Below are 16,156 nucleotides of genomic sequence, written 5' to 3' on the forward strand. Positions count from 1 at the left end.
TGTACAAAAACAGTGCCACTCCTCCTACCCTCTCACCACCCAGAGGTATTACTTTCAGTTTCTTCTTTATGCCTGCACTTCACTGGGGAACCATATGTAACAACATCCTCCTTAGCCTGCCCTCCCTGGTGGTGACAGGAGTGGCAGGAAGGCCACACTCCTGCTCCGCACCTGCCTCCCCTACAAGCTCTCTGCCGCTCTCCTTTCAGCAGTTCATCCAGGGTGGGCCTCTCGGATGCAAATGCTTTTCTAGCACTGTCCTCACCACATAGCCCCAGGAACACATCCCCAGCGTACTGAACCGCAGAGTCCCCCGACTTCATTCTGGGACCACCAATTCACTTCGCAAACTTCAGCCACTCTGCCACGTGCCCTCGACACTAGCACAGAAGGCAGCCATTGCCTGTAATAGCTTGGCACCTATTATGTAACTGATTCTAGCACAGAGTGAGGGTCACGCAGTGTGTTGGTGACGTCCAAACACCAATGATGGAAAGATTTAAGTGGCCATTGGCAAAGACAAAAATCCAACTTTGCTTTCTTTTCTGTGCTAGGTATATCCCATAAAGTTTTCTTTCCATTTGAGATGAACTTGGTTATTTAAGTTTTTAATCTGAATTTCATCCTCCTCTTCCATGCAGCGCACACTGAAACATGGAATGAGGAAGCAAACACGCAGGCTGCACTGTGACAAGGAACATGCGGTTACCACTTTTCATGATGTAAACATCACCTCATCGTACACAGCAAGAAACATTTCTACCTGCTATTGTCTCCCCTTAAGAGAAATGGCTAAATTAAAATGGACAGGTTTCTAGAGAAACTGGTTCTACCCAAGAATTTCATGTATCACTGGCAAGAGAAAAACACATCAAATGCGAAGAATTATTCCTTGTGTCTCTACTAGCAGTAAGCTCCTGTGCATCCCTGAAATACTCTTGCCATCTATGATTAAAATGCAGCTGGGGGAGGCTCCTGGGATGCAGGAGACTCTTCACTCCGGTGGAGGACAGGTCCCAGGAGCCCAGACTGAGGCACAGGCGGACAGTTCAAGGCTGAGGTCACTTAATTTCACCCACGGCTGTAAACCTGCAAGGACGAGCCTTACCTTCAGGACCCAGAATCTGCATCTCTTGCTTTCCTAGCTGACAGCATCAGAGCAACTAACCTGGTTTCAGCAGCACTGCGCTCTACACCGCAAGAGCAGAGCAGAAAAAACTCTGCACAGAGATCCTGTGATAAAGGAACCTGCACGAGCAGCTTCCCGTGCACGTCCAGAGTGGTGTGAGCCCAGCACTGAGTCAGAAAACCCAAGCGCTCCTCCGGTCTCTGTCACCAACTCCTCTGGGACCTCAGGCAACGTGGGGAGCCTCTCCACTTTGGTTTCCACAACTGTAAAAAGGGGGCTAATAACAGCTGTTTACTACCTCACAGGAAAGAGGGCGACGGTTAATGAACACTTGCACGAAGCTCTGAAGATCACAAAGGCAGCTGGGTGCTAATGATAAACAATGACAGCCTTCCGCCCTCATTTGGGAGCCCCAGACAGCACACTGGCACTGAGCTGCTCCCAGGACACTGGCTGCCAAAATTTTTACCTTGGAAGAGATGAAGGATGGTGATGCTCGGAATACCAGATAACAGCAAAGAACCCCACGGCTGGCGGCTGATGCTGTAACCACCGAGGCTCCGCGGCAGGACTGGCTGGATAAATATTTACACGGGCGGCATGTCTAGTTACTATGGATGCTGCAGTTAAGGCTATTAACTTGGCTCACAAGTCCCTGCTTCCTGCCAAAGAACTCTTTACTGAACACACTTATTAAACTTATTTTTTAATATTTAAATATAAAGTGTACAGCTTAGAATTATTTTGAGGGCTTAAGTTTAGATTACTTTTCACTTAATAGATCGCTTCTTTTTGTTAAAAACAAAGGGGGAAAGGTTCAAATAAGCAGAAGGCCATGTGCTATTCCAGACAAGGCTGTAGGACTGAAGGGGGTTTTGGTAGCTGACACTCGACTTTCCAAAGCACACATGCGCACACACATGCACACCTCTCTGGAAGTCACATTTCTAACCTCAGTAGGCAAGGCAATCTGGGCTCATTTAATTGGATAATGACAAATGAAATGCAAAAACTCAACATTAACATTTTGAAAGTTGATGTTCAAATGATGCCCAAAACTCAGAAGTAAAAAATACAGGATTCTGCTCCATTCCAAGAGGCACGGTAGCAACTGAATAAGGAAAGCCAACCCCAAAAGTTTGGCTGTGTTATGAAAGGTCAGTGTCAACGCCTTGGAGCACCTCATTTCCAGAGGAGACCACCTCTGCGGAAAGTAAACACAGTGATGAGCCTGGGGTCTTAAGGAGAGGAGGGACAGAAGAGAGGAGCCTGGACAGGAAAGCAGACTATACATTCAACTTCCATTTACAGTATACATGTAAGCTAACCACTGTTAGACAGTAATAAAGATGCTTTTCAGCATGTCATTTGTGACATTTTTTATAAGGAAAAACCATCAGATTTGTTAAGGGTTCTTGAAAAAAAATCTGTCTGGTGGAAAGCACTCAATCTTTCTCCTGGCAGGGCATTTCTCTGAACTAAGGACAAAGTAAAAGGAGGGTTTCTTGTTTTTATTATGTTTCTTTTCCTCAGAGACATTAGGCTGGAATGTCAATCTACGCTCCGTTCAATTTTCTTGAAAATAAGGAGGATAAGTGAATGCTTTTTTGGAGGGCAGGACAGGATCTCGCGTTGTAGTCCAGGCTGCCTTGAACTCACAATGTAGCCCAGGGTGGGTGGCTGCCAACTCATGGCAATTCTCCTTGCTTGGCCTCCTGAGTGCTGGGATCACAGGCGTGTGCCACATGCCTGGCTAGCTAATGTATTTAAAAACACAACATGCTTGGAGAGTCAGCAAGGTATGGCTACTGGATCAGGGACCCCAGTAAGCAGCACTGGCAGACCTAACCCTGGCTCTGAAGTGATGAATTTTTGTAGGATCTGATCTAGTAACTCAGGAAACGTGTGTGCTGGGGAGGGTCAGATAGCAGGAGCTCAGCGTTTTGAATACCTACAAAAATATTCTTAAAAGGATCATCGATACTCTCTCAAATATAATGCTTCTCAGAACCAGGTCTGAAGGAGTGAGAAGTAAACACCCACATTTCCAGAAGTCTGATGAGGCGAGGGCTCTCGGCTCCAGCCAGCACGGTGAGGTTTCGCTCTGGTCCTGGCATTCCCAGCGCCTGCGCAGTGTGCGCGGGCACTGTGTGTGCAGGCCCTGGGAGGCGCGTGCAGGCTGCGGCCCTCAGGACAGTCAGAGGCAGCCGGCAGGGGTCGCACTCAGGCCCCCCAAATGCCAGCCCAACTCAGAAAGGGTCTCTGTGGGATTTTTATTTATTTTTGCTCTTGTTTTGTTTTGAGGAGGAAGAGAGAAAAGACGGAGGCTTAGTGAACACAGTCCTGTCTACCTGCAGCCCATGCTAACGGGTACACTAGGCCAAGGGTTTCGCACTTTTGTGGTGCTTATACTCTCTTAAGTATGAGGAGCAAAAGAGCTTTGATTTGGCGGGTTATATCCCCTTACACTGGCCGTATGAGAATTATTAGAAATATCTCCCTCATTAACTCACAAAAGCAACAGGACCATTTCTTGTTGTATCACCTTTATGAAAACTTCTTTTAAAAAGGAAAAAGGACAGTTCTACGCCTCTGCAGACAGCTCGTACGTCTGATGTAGCAGAAGGTCGGTCTGCACACCTGCTGCTTTGGCCACCTGCTGTGAGGCCTTCTTCTGTTAGAAGCGCAGCGGCCCCTCACATACTGGGGCGCTTGCGTTACAGACACCCCCACGGTAAGTGGAAACCAGTGAAGCGGTGATGTTACATTTATTTCAGTATTTACATTTTAAGGCTTTATAAACCCTTCCCACACTCAAATCTTTCCCACACTTTTAAAAATATTTCTAAGTTTTTAACTATTTTCTAAACTCATAGACCCATATCATTTTAACATATGAATACTGTATGGTACTGCAAAATCTACAATAAATAATTTAGATTAATATTTTTTGAAAACCCTTGCAAAAGTCAAAAGTGAGTCTGCAAAAGTCAAACTGTGAAATAGCAAAGGACTACTGTACATGTGAAAAATAAAACAAGAACAACACTGGCTTACAGAGACCTGTTTAGCTGTCTCACTGCCTTTCAAAAGTTTTTGGATGTTAATTTTACCCTGAAAGTGGGCAAGTGCCAGCATCTCAGAGACCAGACACAAGTAGTGAGCGTGGCTTCTGCCTGGGCTGGTGTGTTGTGGGGCAGCACTCGCCTCTCTGGGAACACACACGTGCGCTGAGGCGTGTGAGCGTCCCCGTATGGGCGAAATCCTATTTCTTAAAACTGCCACCATTCCAGCAGGACAGCAGGAGCGCCTTTAACAGTGAGAGCTGTCGCACTCACACTGGCAGACAGAAATCTCCCAAAACTTAAATTTTGCTTGAAAGCTTGGACTTTTAAAAATTTGTTAATCAATGTTAAAAAATAAGGCCAGGTACATAGCTCAGTGGAATAAGTGCTTGCCTGGCAAGTGCAAGGTCCTGAGTTCAATCCCTGGTACTGAGAAAATGTTAGAAAATTTTGTAGTACTATTCAACCTTTACTAACTAGCTATCTGGCTTTGTTCTTTCAAGCAGGGGGAAAAAAAAAAAGCCCTGTGAGAAAGTGCCCGTCCAGGTCAGCTCATGGCTCCTACAACGGCATAGCTGCTCTTCCTCCAGACAGACAGTGTCTATAGGGCTTTGCGTGAGCTCTGTTACCTCATCACACAGAATTAAAAAGGTACAGACATGGCTGATGTTAAATAAAGCTGATAACGTCAGGCCTCATCAAGGACACCTTGAGGTCACACAGGTGTGTATGTGGCAGAGCGCACGGTGGCTGCCAGCTCGACACCACGTCACACAGAGAACAAGGCAGTGGGCATCTCGGGAGACACATGAAGACAGTGTGGCCTGGCAGGTCTCCTGAAAGTAGCCGTGCCCCTGCTGTGCCAGCCTGCTGCCATGGTGACACTCTTCTGCTCACTGAGCTCGGAAGCCATGGCCACCAGTTGCACACGGATCTACCTGGCCTGCTATCCCAGGCTGGAAAAACTCATGCCTGGAAACTGCCCACAACACCCACACACACCCACACCCTAACCTCTTCTTCCTGGAAAACCCCTAACGATGAAAGACTAGTAATTCAGGAAAAATTAGGCTTGTTCCTTAGAACAAATGAAACATTACAGTTCTATAAATTAAAATGTGACAACTACAACACTTTGCTTATGTGAAACTAAACCAGCTGACAGAAATCCAGCTGCCTGATTAAAAAGTTGTTACACTTCCATGACGAAGAATAGGCTGAAAAAAACCTAATCAAAAAGTATTTATAGCTCCAATTCTGTTAAAAATACAGTACTAAAATTAAAAACAATGAAGTTCAAGGTTATAGCTAAGATCTCACTTATTTAGCTATTATCTAACATCTGAAAATCAGCATTAGTCTGGTATGGTGGTGTACATATAGTTCCAGCTACTCTGGAGGCTGAGGCAGGAGGAGTGCTGGTGGCTAGGAGTTTGACGTCAATGTGAACAGCATGGTGAGACCCTTCTCAAAAACCGAACCAGGGGCCTGGGAGATGGCTCAGCGGAATAAGCGCTTCCCTGGCAAGCACAATGACCTGAGTTCAATCCCCAGTTCCGCCCCCCCCCCAAAAAATTATATATATATATATATATATATATATATATATATATATATATATATGTTCTTTTAGGGGCCGGGGAGATGGTTCAGTAGGATAAGCGCTTGACTGGCAAACGCAAGGATCTGAGTTCAATCCCCGGTTCCACCAAAAAAACCCAAAAACCAAACCAGCCAGCACAAAAAAAGAATTAATTCAGTGGAATCTAGCCTGACAGGATCTGACAATAAGATGTGAGACTTACAGAAGCCAAGTGAGGAAGGCGTCAGAGTGACACCCGCCTCTGGAACAGTGACGGGGGACATGGCAAGTGAAGTCATGCTATTGGGGATTGGTCATAGAGAATGTCACTAACTTTTAAACATAAAACTTCATATAACTATTATGCTGAAACTCCTGTGTAAGAGTTAAAAACCTAAGTGTCACATTCTTATTTTACTCTGGATTTGACAGAATTGAAAGAGGTAGAACGGGGACCACAAGTACTTGGGCCACCATCATGGAGGCAGCGTCTGGCTCAACTGGGTGGGTGATTTCAGACACCCTCTAGAGCACTGAAGACACCAATGCCAAGCAGACCGCAGGAGATGAAAGGGCGCAGGAAATGGGAGGGGAAGGAGGGACAGACACATTGTGAGAGTAACACACACAGGTAGCACAGCTGTAGAAAATTCAACAGACTGTGGTTAAGCCGCTGGGCTCTGAGAGACCCCATGTGACCCACAAAAAGGCTTCTTCCCCGGCGCCAGTCACACTGGAGAATCTTGCAACTTTCCACCCACCATTTCTGGCCTGCACTCACTTAACCCTGCCATGGCCCGAAAGGTGGGGTACCCTCACCCTGTCCTACACCTCACCTTCAGAGAGTGCCTGCATTCTGGCCAGGGCCTCCCACCAGCCCCTTACCCCTGAACACTCAGCACTGCCCTTCAAGCTTGTATCTCCCAGTGTGCCTTACGGCAGCTTTCCCAAAACACCAATCAAAGTGCAGTAAACACCAAGCAGAGTACGGAGCCGAACACCTGGTGCGCCACCATGAGTCAGCAACCAGGGGCAAAATCAATCAACAGGTGTGACCACCACTCGCTGCTCAGGAAGCAAGTTCTAAGGGACTGCATTTCCATCATGTGGTTTTTCCTAAGCCGGAACCTTTAGAAAGACATTTCCCTTAGATATGAAAGTATTTAAATCTGCGTAGAAGTTGAATGGATATTGGTATAGGGCCTTCCCGACACTGACAGCTATAGGGATATCTATGTTTGGGATATTTGCTTTATTTTCTTACTACCATTTGAGTAAGCTGCAGAGCTAGTGACACAGCACTGTGGCTCCTTCAGACGGCATTCCTCAATAAGGAGGACAGTCTCTTACAATGCCATACCACCACCCTGCACTTGGAAAACGAACAGTAAACCTGGGGAAACAGACTGGCTGTGCAGCGCCTGCCTGGCAAGTGTGAGGTTAGGAGTTTAACTTTTCTTTTCTTTTTCTTTCAGTGGCACCGGGAATTGAACTCTGGCCCTTGTGCTTGCCAGGGAAGTGCTTATTCTACTGAGCCATCTCCCCCGCCCCGTGAGTTCAATTTCTGACAGCAAAAAAACCCACAAAATTTTAAAAAACGAGGGGTTGGGGAGATAGCTCAGAGGCATAAACACCTACCTGGCAAGCACAAGGTTCCGGGTTTGATCCCTGGCCCTACAGCCCTGGAATCCCGGGCGCACTGACCCAGCCCCGGAAACCCAGGTGTGTGGTGCTGGCCCTGGGACTGTGTATGGTGGTGCATGCCTGTAGTTCAGATAGGAGACTGCTGTGAGTTTGAGATCAGCCTGAGGCCTAAAAAAGTTGAGCACAAGACCAGCCCAAACTGCACAATGAGACCCTGTCTCAAAAAACAAAACACACTGACCTTATCAGACCCAAAAGCTACAACTCTTGTTGCATAGGTCCTGCTTTACCTTGGTCTTAACCATCCAGCAGAAAAGTATAAAAATGATATATAAGAAGTAAAGCCATGCTGTTATGTTGAGCTGTAGGGGACTCAGGTCAACAATTTCTGACATTGCCAGTCAAGCGGAAGACCCAATACCATTAGGGACTACTGGACTCTTTTAGAATATTTTGCTAAGCTTACACACCTATAATATTCAAATAATGGAACTTAACAAAAAAGGGGATACAGATGAATGTCCATTTTGTATCTGTATATTCAAAGTAGTCAGGATAGATATATAGTTACATTCTCTTAATGAATAGAGGAATTTGTTCTAATGGTGTTTGTAAATAGGATATCATGTCTGCATCTTGTACCGCAATTAACCACTAGGAAGAAAGTATGCAATGTGTTAATTATTGAAACTGTTCTACCAATTTGGTTTGAAACTGTCTCATTGCTATTTGTTTCTCAATAAAATTATGGAAAAGCAAACAAACAAACAACCCCCCCCCAAAACCAACAGTAATTCTGCCCCATCCAGGGTCACTCTGAGCTCCCTTTTCTCTTACTGCCCCCCTAAATGTTGTCTGTAGGGTCAATTTCATGTTTGGAATAATGATCTGATCTAGACTTACTCCTTGTATTTAATTGGTATGTCTTTTTAGTCTTTGTGTCAAACCAGAAGGGTTTTTGATTTATAAATAATACAAGTACCTAAACTAGAACCAGACCTTTGTTCTTTGTAATAGGGTATCCTTTAGCCAATGTCTTTCCAATATTAAAAAGAAAGGCACCTTTACAAGAAAACACAGCCCCGGCATGGTGGCGCATGCCTGTAATCCCAGGGCTGGGCAGACTAAAAACAGGAAGATCACTACAAGTCCAGGCTGCGTAGTGAGACCCTGTACCAAATACATTAAAAAATGATAATAATAAAAAAAGAAAACACATTAATGGGAGAAGCCTCCTCCCGTGCAGGTAGTCCAGCTGGGGCACACACCATTCCCACACCTCACTGCAGGGAGAGCTGTGCCCAAGTGAGGCTCAGAGCTGAGGTGTCACCATCCCACTGACCCAGCAGCAGCTAAGAAGTATGCAGATAGCTATGATTTGAAGTTACTTCCTTTTCAGTCCACCAACCCCGACTGATGCTTGCTCTAGATACGAAGCCGGATGCCGTGAGAGATCTCAAGCTCCCGTGACTCCTCAGGATGTGCCTGACTCTGTGGGAGATGAGAAAACTAAGCCAAACTAAAACTAAAGTGAGGCCTGGCAGACGTGGACAGTCAAGAGTGACAGTGGGAGGGTGCTGTCCTCTCGCACCGCATCGATGTCCACAAGACCTCGTGCAAGCTCCTGCTCCAAAGGCAGATGAGTGCTGACCCCCACGCGCACACACCCATGCGACAAAAAGCCTTGAGGGCCGAGAGGCACCAGGATGCTGTGTTCTCGCCAACTCCTTTCTACACGAGACCAGAGGCAGAGCTGCTGGCCGAGGCCCATGTCATCCTCTAAGGCCCTGAGCAAGGGGTCCCCTTTCTCTTCTAGAAAGCATGGAAGTAATAAAGCCCTACAGCACTGGGTACCTTAGGAGTGCTCCAGCCACCTGTTCTCCCCAACACCCCAGCAGAGCTCGAGGCGGCAGCCCTGGCCTGAGTCTCCAGGCTGGATGACCTTTGGGAGGAGACACTCTGGGACTTGTCCTGCTTGGCCCGCAGGCAGGAGTGCTGGGAGAAGTCACAGAATTGGTGTTCACAAAGTTCCTTGAGCTTGGCAAAGGGCTCTGGGATTAACAGAGAACAACTTTGACATTTGTGACCCACAAGTAGCATGGATCCTAAACCACTGTGTCTCACAACCTTTTCCTGGACTAACAAGCTCACTTCTTCATTTTTCCCTCATTTTTCTATATCATTAACACATCTCATAACAAATTCTAGGAGGCAGCTTTGGCTGTGAGGCAAAGCTCACGAACAGACATCATGCCTGAGTTTAAGAGAAGGACTCATTAAGAAAAATTAGTATAGACTCCTCCCTGAAGGCTGTTGCTCAGGTTACCCTGCGCAGTGCCAGGAGCACAAAGGACAGTTTCACACACAGGATCACTACTGCCAATGTGTGAGTGTCCTTCTGAAGTCAGTTTTGAGAGCTGTAGTCACAACAGGTAGACATTTGTGAAGCATGCAACTTGAATTGAGCAGAGACACTATTTAGAGTGAAAAGGACTCAATCTTTCGTGGGTCTTTTGCTCCGGACCATCATTTGGGTACTGACTCTCAATGACTTCAGGGCCGCAGGTGCCTGAGTTCTGGGCCTGGTGCAAGGTGTGTACCAATACTGCTGAGAAGTCCACGGGCGGCTGGCCAGGGTGACTTCTTCACATGCTACTTGCATGTTTTTCTCCAAATTCTTATTGAAAAGGTGAAGACCAACTAACTGATGACTCAGCAAGTACTACTTGTGAGGAAACAAAGGTTCTCATAACTAGTCCTCCATATCCCAAGAAATACAGGCTTCCACAAGGTGAATGACCTGTACTCCAGCTTCCGACAAGGCCTTCAAAGACTCACCAGATGGTGAGCTGAGGGCTGGATGAGAGCAGTCACCTGGACGAGGCCGGGCTGTGCAGGTCCTCTCCTGCCTATTAACACCTTCCTGGTGCAGCTGTCCCTGCCTTCAACGCAGCTTCCCAAGTGGGCGGGCAGGGGCGCCACAGTGGGAGGAGGCCTGGCCACCAGCCAGGAGGACAGAGAGGCCGTGCTACGAGCCTCTAGGAAACTGCTTTAAAAAATTCAGGACTGGCCGAGAACAGGGTCAGTAATTCATGGCTCAGGAGCCAAATCCAGCGCCACCTGTTTTTGTAAATAAAACTTTATTGGACCACAGATGTGTCTATTCATTTACTGTCTGTGGCTGCTTTGGCTCACAGAGCCAAAAATATTTACAATCCAGCCCCTTTCCAAAAGTTTGCCAATTCTGGTCAAGAACTGCACTACCCAATGCAGTAACCACTGAACACGTGTGTCCATTTAAATTTAAAATAACTGAAGTTAAAAATTCAGTCTCCCAGCTGCATACTCTAAGTGCTCACCAGCAGTCACATGTGGCCCCTGGTTAAGGCAGCAGACAGCACACAGAACATTCCTACCACTGCCGACAGCGCTTCTGGACCTAGCTGAACATGCAGGATTTCAGTCACCCAGCTAAATTTACAGCCAAGTAAAGGTTCCAAGTCAGTCTCTCCTATAGACAGGAAGGTCTGCACTAAGTTAAAATAGATCCCTTCTCCTCTTCAGCTTTTCAGGATCACCATACTGATTACAAGCTCTGACTACTTGGTAGACAGTAACTATCAAATCAACTGGAGCACAGATCAGCTTAGCGGCTGACTGTATTTCCTTGTTTATCTGACTGGCCCCTAGCCCCACCCCAAGGGACTGTAAACTCTGAAGGGGGTAGGGTGGGGATCACAGGCTTGTTCAGTTCTCATTCCAAGTTAAGATCACTCCTAGCACACAGTGCTGCTCAACAAATACAGTATTTGTAAAGCCATTAAGAAATGAACCCTGGTACCACACGACCAAGCAAAAAGGCCACTGAACCCGAAAGATGATAGGGGCATGGGGAAACCGCTATTGTAACTTTATTGCAAAATGTTCTATAAAGTCACAATTTCTGATTTAAAATGAGTTTAAAAAAAATTTCAGGCAAAACAACCAGTCTGGGTGTGGACTGCACGTAAGTCACTTCCCCTCCTCCAGGTGCCGAGCGCTCTTGGGCCCTCTCCTCGCCAGCAGCATGACAGCAGCAGTCCTACCCTCTTGGACAGGGCTGCTCTGTGCCCCTCCAGGCTGCACCTCCCACTGAGCCCACTGTTCCTTCGGGGCAGCTACTTTTAATGGCCCTCAGCTCTCGGCACACAGAAGCTGCTACACGGAAATTAGACTCCCTAAGAGTCCAAGTGCTCAGTACATAAAACACATTTTGCTAAAATTCACTTTAACATGCTTGCTCTAAGAAGTCCTTATAAGTAAACCAAGCTTTTTTTGACTTTCGAAATTAGAGACTATCCACATTGCTTGAAGTAGAAGTTAGGCTTAGGTCCTGAAAGGTTAGCACCTTAAAAACTCAAGTCTTTGTCAGGTTAATACACTTTACTATATGCCCCCCCCAACAATTATACAGTGACAGTCAACAGGGAAAAAAATCCAACTGGGCATGATTAGACTTCAGAATTATCAAGAAGTTATATATCTCATAAAAATCAAAAGATTCTATTTCAGAATGCATAGTTAAAAGAATTAGTACATTAAGTGTATAATAAAAGTCGTAAGACTTACAAACCAAAAAGGTTTGCTAGAAGGCACCTTAAAATGTACATAAATTTAATTTTATATAAAATCAAATTATTTTGCTGTGACCTACTGTTTGACAACTAATGAAATCCAAGCAACTCCTTCTGGGGTCCTGCAGCTACACACCCAACACCATCCATAGGAAAGCCACGCCACCCTAGAATCTGGTCAGTGTGGATGTGGATTTCTGCCCACTTTGTCCGAAGGATTTGGTGAGAAACACAACACCTGTTTTCTTCAACCAGCCTGGTATTTCTGCACCCCCGTCCCCGGGAACTCCCTTGTCCAGCAGAGGGGCCACAGTCACCTAGAGACCCTGCCCCACCCACCTGAGCACCGGTCCACAGCAGTGAAACTGTCTTGTTGAGGCACAGTTGTGACAAGACACGTTTTTAAGTGATTTGATAAAGCTTAGCACCCATTTTCTTTCATCCAATAATGAATGAGAAATTTACATAACAAATACATTAAAATATCAACTAAAAACAACTATGTATTATCCTGATAGCTACAATTTAATCTAACTTATACTGTGCTTTACAGCTAAATTGCAAATCGCAAATACAGACTGTATAAGAGGCAACCTAAATATTAAAATAATGATCTAAATACACACTAAAAACTTGCCATTTTAGAGCTAATTGTCACACAGGGCCTATGTAAATGCAAAATAGCCCCTAACATTTCATGAAAACACTAACACAAAATCGTGACCCCAGTAGATTTCAGTATGTCAAGGCGTGAGCACATTTCTCCTTTAGGCTCCTCAGCAAGAAGGAAAATCCTTGTCAAAGGGAAGTTCTTTTCTCATTAGCTCTGCCTATTTTCTGCTATTCGCCTTTAATTTGGAGACATGGCCCCAGCAGAACCTTTGTAGCACTAAGCAACCTGAGGTAACAGAAACTCTGCGCGCGACAACTTGGCCAGGCCCGGCCACCCGCCTCTCCTTCCCACCCCCACCCCACACCTTCCCGGGCAGTGACTTCACATCCTTTGACATCAGCATACAGCTCCAAAGGGGGATGGGAAGCAGGCAGAAAGCAGTAAAACCAGCTCTGAGCTATGCATGCAAGGGCCTCTCGCAAGCCTCAAATTCTGTAAGTAGTCGGTAAAATGCCGACCGGCAGCGCCGCTCCCCACCTGCTCTGGTCACGTCTGCGGCTGAGTGGAGTGGCCTGTGCGGAGGGGACTTCCTGCTTTTCCTATCTGAAGCACAATAGCCATTTATTAACTACCCACGTAAAGCTCCGGCCAGGGGAACACACAATAACTCACCTCGGATATGGAGCAGGGCCACGGGCTGGAAAGGCCCGTTGGAGTTGGCCGCATCCACCACCATCCCGCTGCCCGCCTTATTACATGTCAACATCTAGGCTCCAGCGGGAAAGGCGGTGTACCCCTTAAGGCAAGAAACCAGCCTCCATTTTAGTTTTAAAAAAAGACAAACTGAAGCTCTCTGCAGCTGGAGGGAACTGGCTGGTTCGTGATGTCAGCGGGCACAGAGCTCGCTGATTGGCCGGAAGCTGCAACTTAAAATGACACTGAAAAAAACTGCAAATGGAAAGAGCGTTCTGTTTGGCTGTCAGTCTGCATTAAAAACCTGGGCATTTTCGAGCTTTCTACAGGCTTCATTTCTCAGTAACTTTGAGGCAAAGATTCTGTCTCTCAGGGGACAGGGCTGGATGCCACAGCCCCTCGCCAGACTACACAAATGCCTCATAGCTACCAAGAGGAGGAGGAGGAAGAGGAGGAGGAAGAAGAAAAATACGTGTGCATATACATTCTTATGAACTTTACATTTTAGCTTTCACTGAGCTGGTACCCCAAATTCAGCAATACCCACCCACCTGCCCACCTTCCACTTTCTAGTCCTAGTTTCGTTTCTGCACTATACATAGCACTTTGGCAACCTAGGTCTCTCTCTGTGTGTATGGGTATTTAAAAGCAAATGGATATTTAAACATTACACAATTCTAACTCATTAGTTTGGACTCTTGTTCAACTTCCCCCACCAGTAAGTAGTGCAAATTAAGGAGTTTAGAATCTTTACTTTTTTTTTTTTTTTTTTTTCTCCCTGAGCCTAGGTTTTCTTCTGGAAAACATAGGTTAAAGAAATTACATGGAAAATGAACCTGCTTTAAGTGCAAGAGCTAGAAGGCGTTACAAACTATTTATACCATGGCCTTCAAGGTGCAAAAAGGATAAAGTGAAAGGCAGCAGACACTTAAGTGTTAGATGCTTTGTATAAAGGTAACACATTTCACCTATTTTTTAAATTTTTTAAATTTTTTTATTTTTTTATTAGGCTCCTATTCACTGGAGACCGGGGCAGGAGGATGGCAAGTTCCAGAATGACCTGGGCAACTTAGCAAAATCTTTTCTCAATCTAAAAGAAAAGTAAATAAGTAGAAAAAAATAAAAAGGGCTGCAGACATAGCTCAGAGGTACAGGGTTTACCTAGCATGTGCAAGGCCCTAGGTTCAATTTCTCACACCACATGAATAAAGTGAATGCTACTATTCAGATTTTAGTTTTCTCTCTTCAGAAAGGTTACTGTAAAAGGCCATTCCAAGAAGGACATCAGATCTGGAGGACTGGAAGACTGTGGTGAGACATTCCCTCCAAAAGGGAGCAAAATGAAAACAAATGAAAGAAAAGCCTTCTTGGCAGAAAGCAGTTCTCCCTGTGAAGTTTGCCTGAATGGTGGCTCCTTTTTATAATTTCTCCCCTATGCCCCACCTTTCTGGCGGGTGTGAGTACCAACTCGGGGGCCAGGACTCCTCCACATGGCCCTCGTGGTGTGCACATCCACACTGGCTGCACGGACACCACCTGCGGGCCGGGCCCTCCCTCAGTTCCATGAGCAGAGGGGTCCCGCTGACCATTAGCACGCAGGCTCGAGTGTGTCAGTGGCCATTACCAGAATGGAAAGGAAGCACAGCGAACACCACTGTGCCCTCTTTTCCCACAGCTGAAAGATGCCACAGGAGTGTAGGACTCCGTGCTGGCCAGCCTGGACACCGTTTCTACAGGCCTGCAGAAGCGCACCTGACCACGTTCTCCTGCCCCACGGGTGTTGCGGGCCTCATTCCTGCCTGGGCGGTGCTGCTAAGTGAACAGACTGGTTAAACACAAAGAGCCTGAGCCTCAAGCCAGGTGATGTGAATTCGGACTGCAGCTGCCTACTTGGGTCGCAGAAGTCTCTGCCAACCCGTGGCTTGTGTCTGTCAGGAGCAGCCAACCACTGCCCCCAGCCAGGGCCACCAAGCAGTGCTGAGGGTGACTATGGCTCCCACCATCACCTCCTCAGCCAGGAGTGACGCCAGGGGAACTCAGACTCTATCAGGGCAGGGCACTCTGGCTCGAAGGGCCAAGAAGCAAATGCTTGCTTGCTCTGTGCTTTTCAGAGAGACCTGCTCGCATCATTTAATATTTCATGGGAAGTGAGAGGCAGAGATGTGCCTATCCTAGGGCTGTGCTGACTAGCTGGGATACAGAAATAAGGAGAGACTCCTAGAGCTTTATATAAAATATACAGATTGGAAAGCAAAGAAAAAGTGAAGTCACTTTTTGATGTATTTTTCCTAATGATCTCAGATCAAGGGATTTCAGCTTTATCAGTGATTTCCCCCATGCACTCCCAGAAGCTGATGCATGTAAAGTAGTTCTTTAGAGAATGCTCAGGACTGAGATCAGAGATCACTGGAAAAACAGATGCTAGAATGAAAATGGGAAAGAAAAAAGACAACTAGATGGTATACTTCTGAACTAGAAGCAAACATCCTATAAATTTGCTGTTTTCTTCTCCCTAAAATAATTTATATATTTAAAGTATTTCCTATCAAAATTCAGATGAACCTCCGTATTTTTCTAGGTAACTGACAAATCATTCTAAATTTTGCCTGGGAAAATAAGGAACAAGAATGAGAATGCTTGCAATGAGAAAGACGGCACTCCCCAGCGGAAACTCCACGAGCAAGCAGCAGTGTCTCAGCATCAGAAGCAGGGAGAGGCCCGAGAGCCACACAGACCCGGCATCAGAGGCAGGAGAGGCTTGAAAGCCACACAGAGCCGGGATTAGAGGCAGGGAGAGGCCCGAGAGCCACACAGAGC

The 16,156-nt window shown here is 46.3% G+C and overlaps 1 protein-coding gene and 1 long non-coding RNA gene across 7 annotated transcripts in view; one reads left to right on the forward strand and one right to left on the reverse strand.

Annotated features, from left to right (window-relative positions):
• The window catches only part of Ppp2r5c (protein phosphatase 2 regulatory subunit B'gamma), a 148,628-nt gene that overhangs the window by 80,597 nt on the left and 51,875 nt on the right, over positions 1-16,156 (reverse strand). For 3 of the 6 annotated variants that reach the window (XM_004645406.2, XM_023705683.1, XM_023705684.1), the window contains exon 1: positions 13,319-13,524. The exons of 2 other annotated variants lie outside the window; for them this stretch is intronic. In XM_004645406.2, coding sequence (XP_004645463.1) covers positions 13,319-13,412 — 94 coding nt within the window. In that variant the 5' untranslated portion in view covers positions 13,413-13,524. Of the gene's footprint in view, positions 1-13,318; positions 13,525-16,156 lie in introns of those variants that run through there. One more of the 6 variants, XM_004645407.2, reaches the window with a different exon arrangement.
• LOC111813801 lies at positions 13,061-15,957 on the forward strand. Its single transcript, XR_002818965.1, has 2 exons — positions 13,061-13,140; positions 15,918-15,957. It is a non-coding gene; the product is annotated as an uncharacterized LOC111813801 (long non-coding RNA).

Source organism: Octodon degus, unplaced genomic scaffold (genome assembly GCF_000260255.1).
Source record: "Octodon degus isolate 3935 unplaced genomic scaffold, OctDeg1.0 scaffold00226, whole genome shotgun sequence".
NCBI classification, from domain to species: domain Eukaryota; kingdom Metazoa; phylum Chordata; class Mammalia; order Rodentia; family Octodontidae; genus Octodon; species Octodon degus.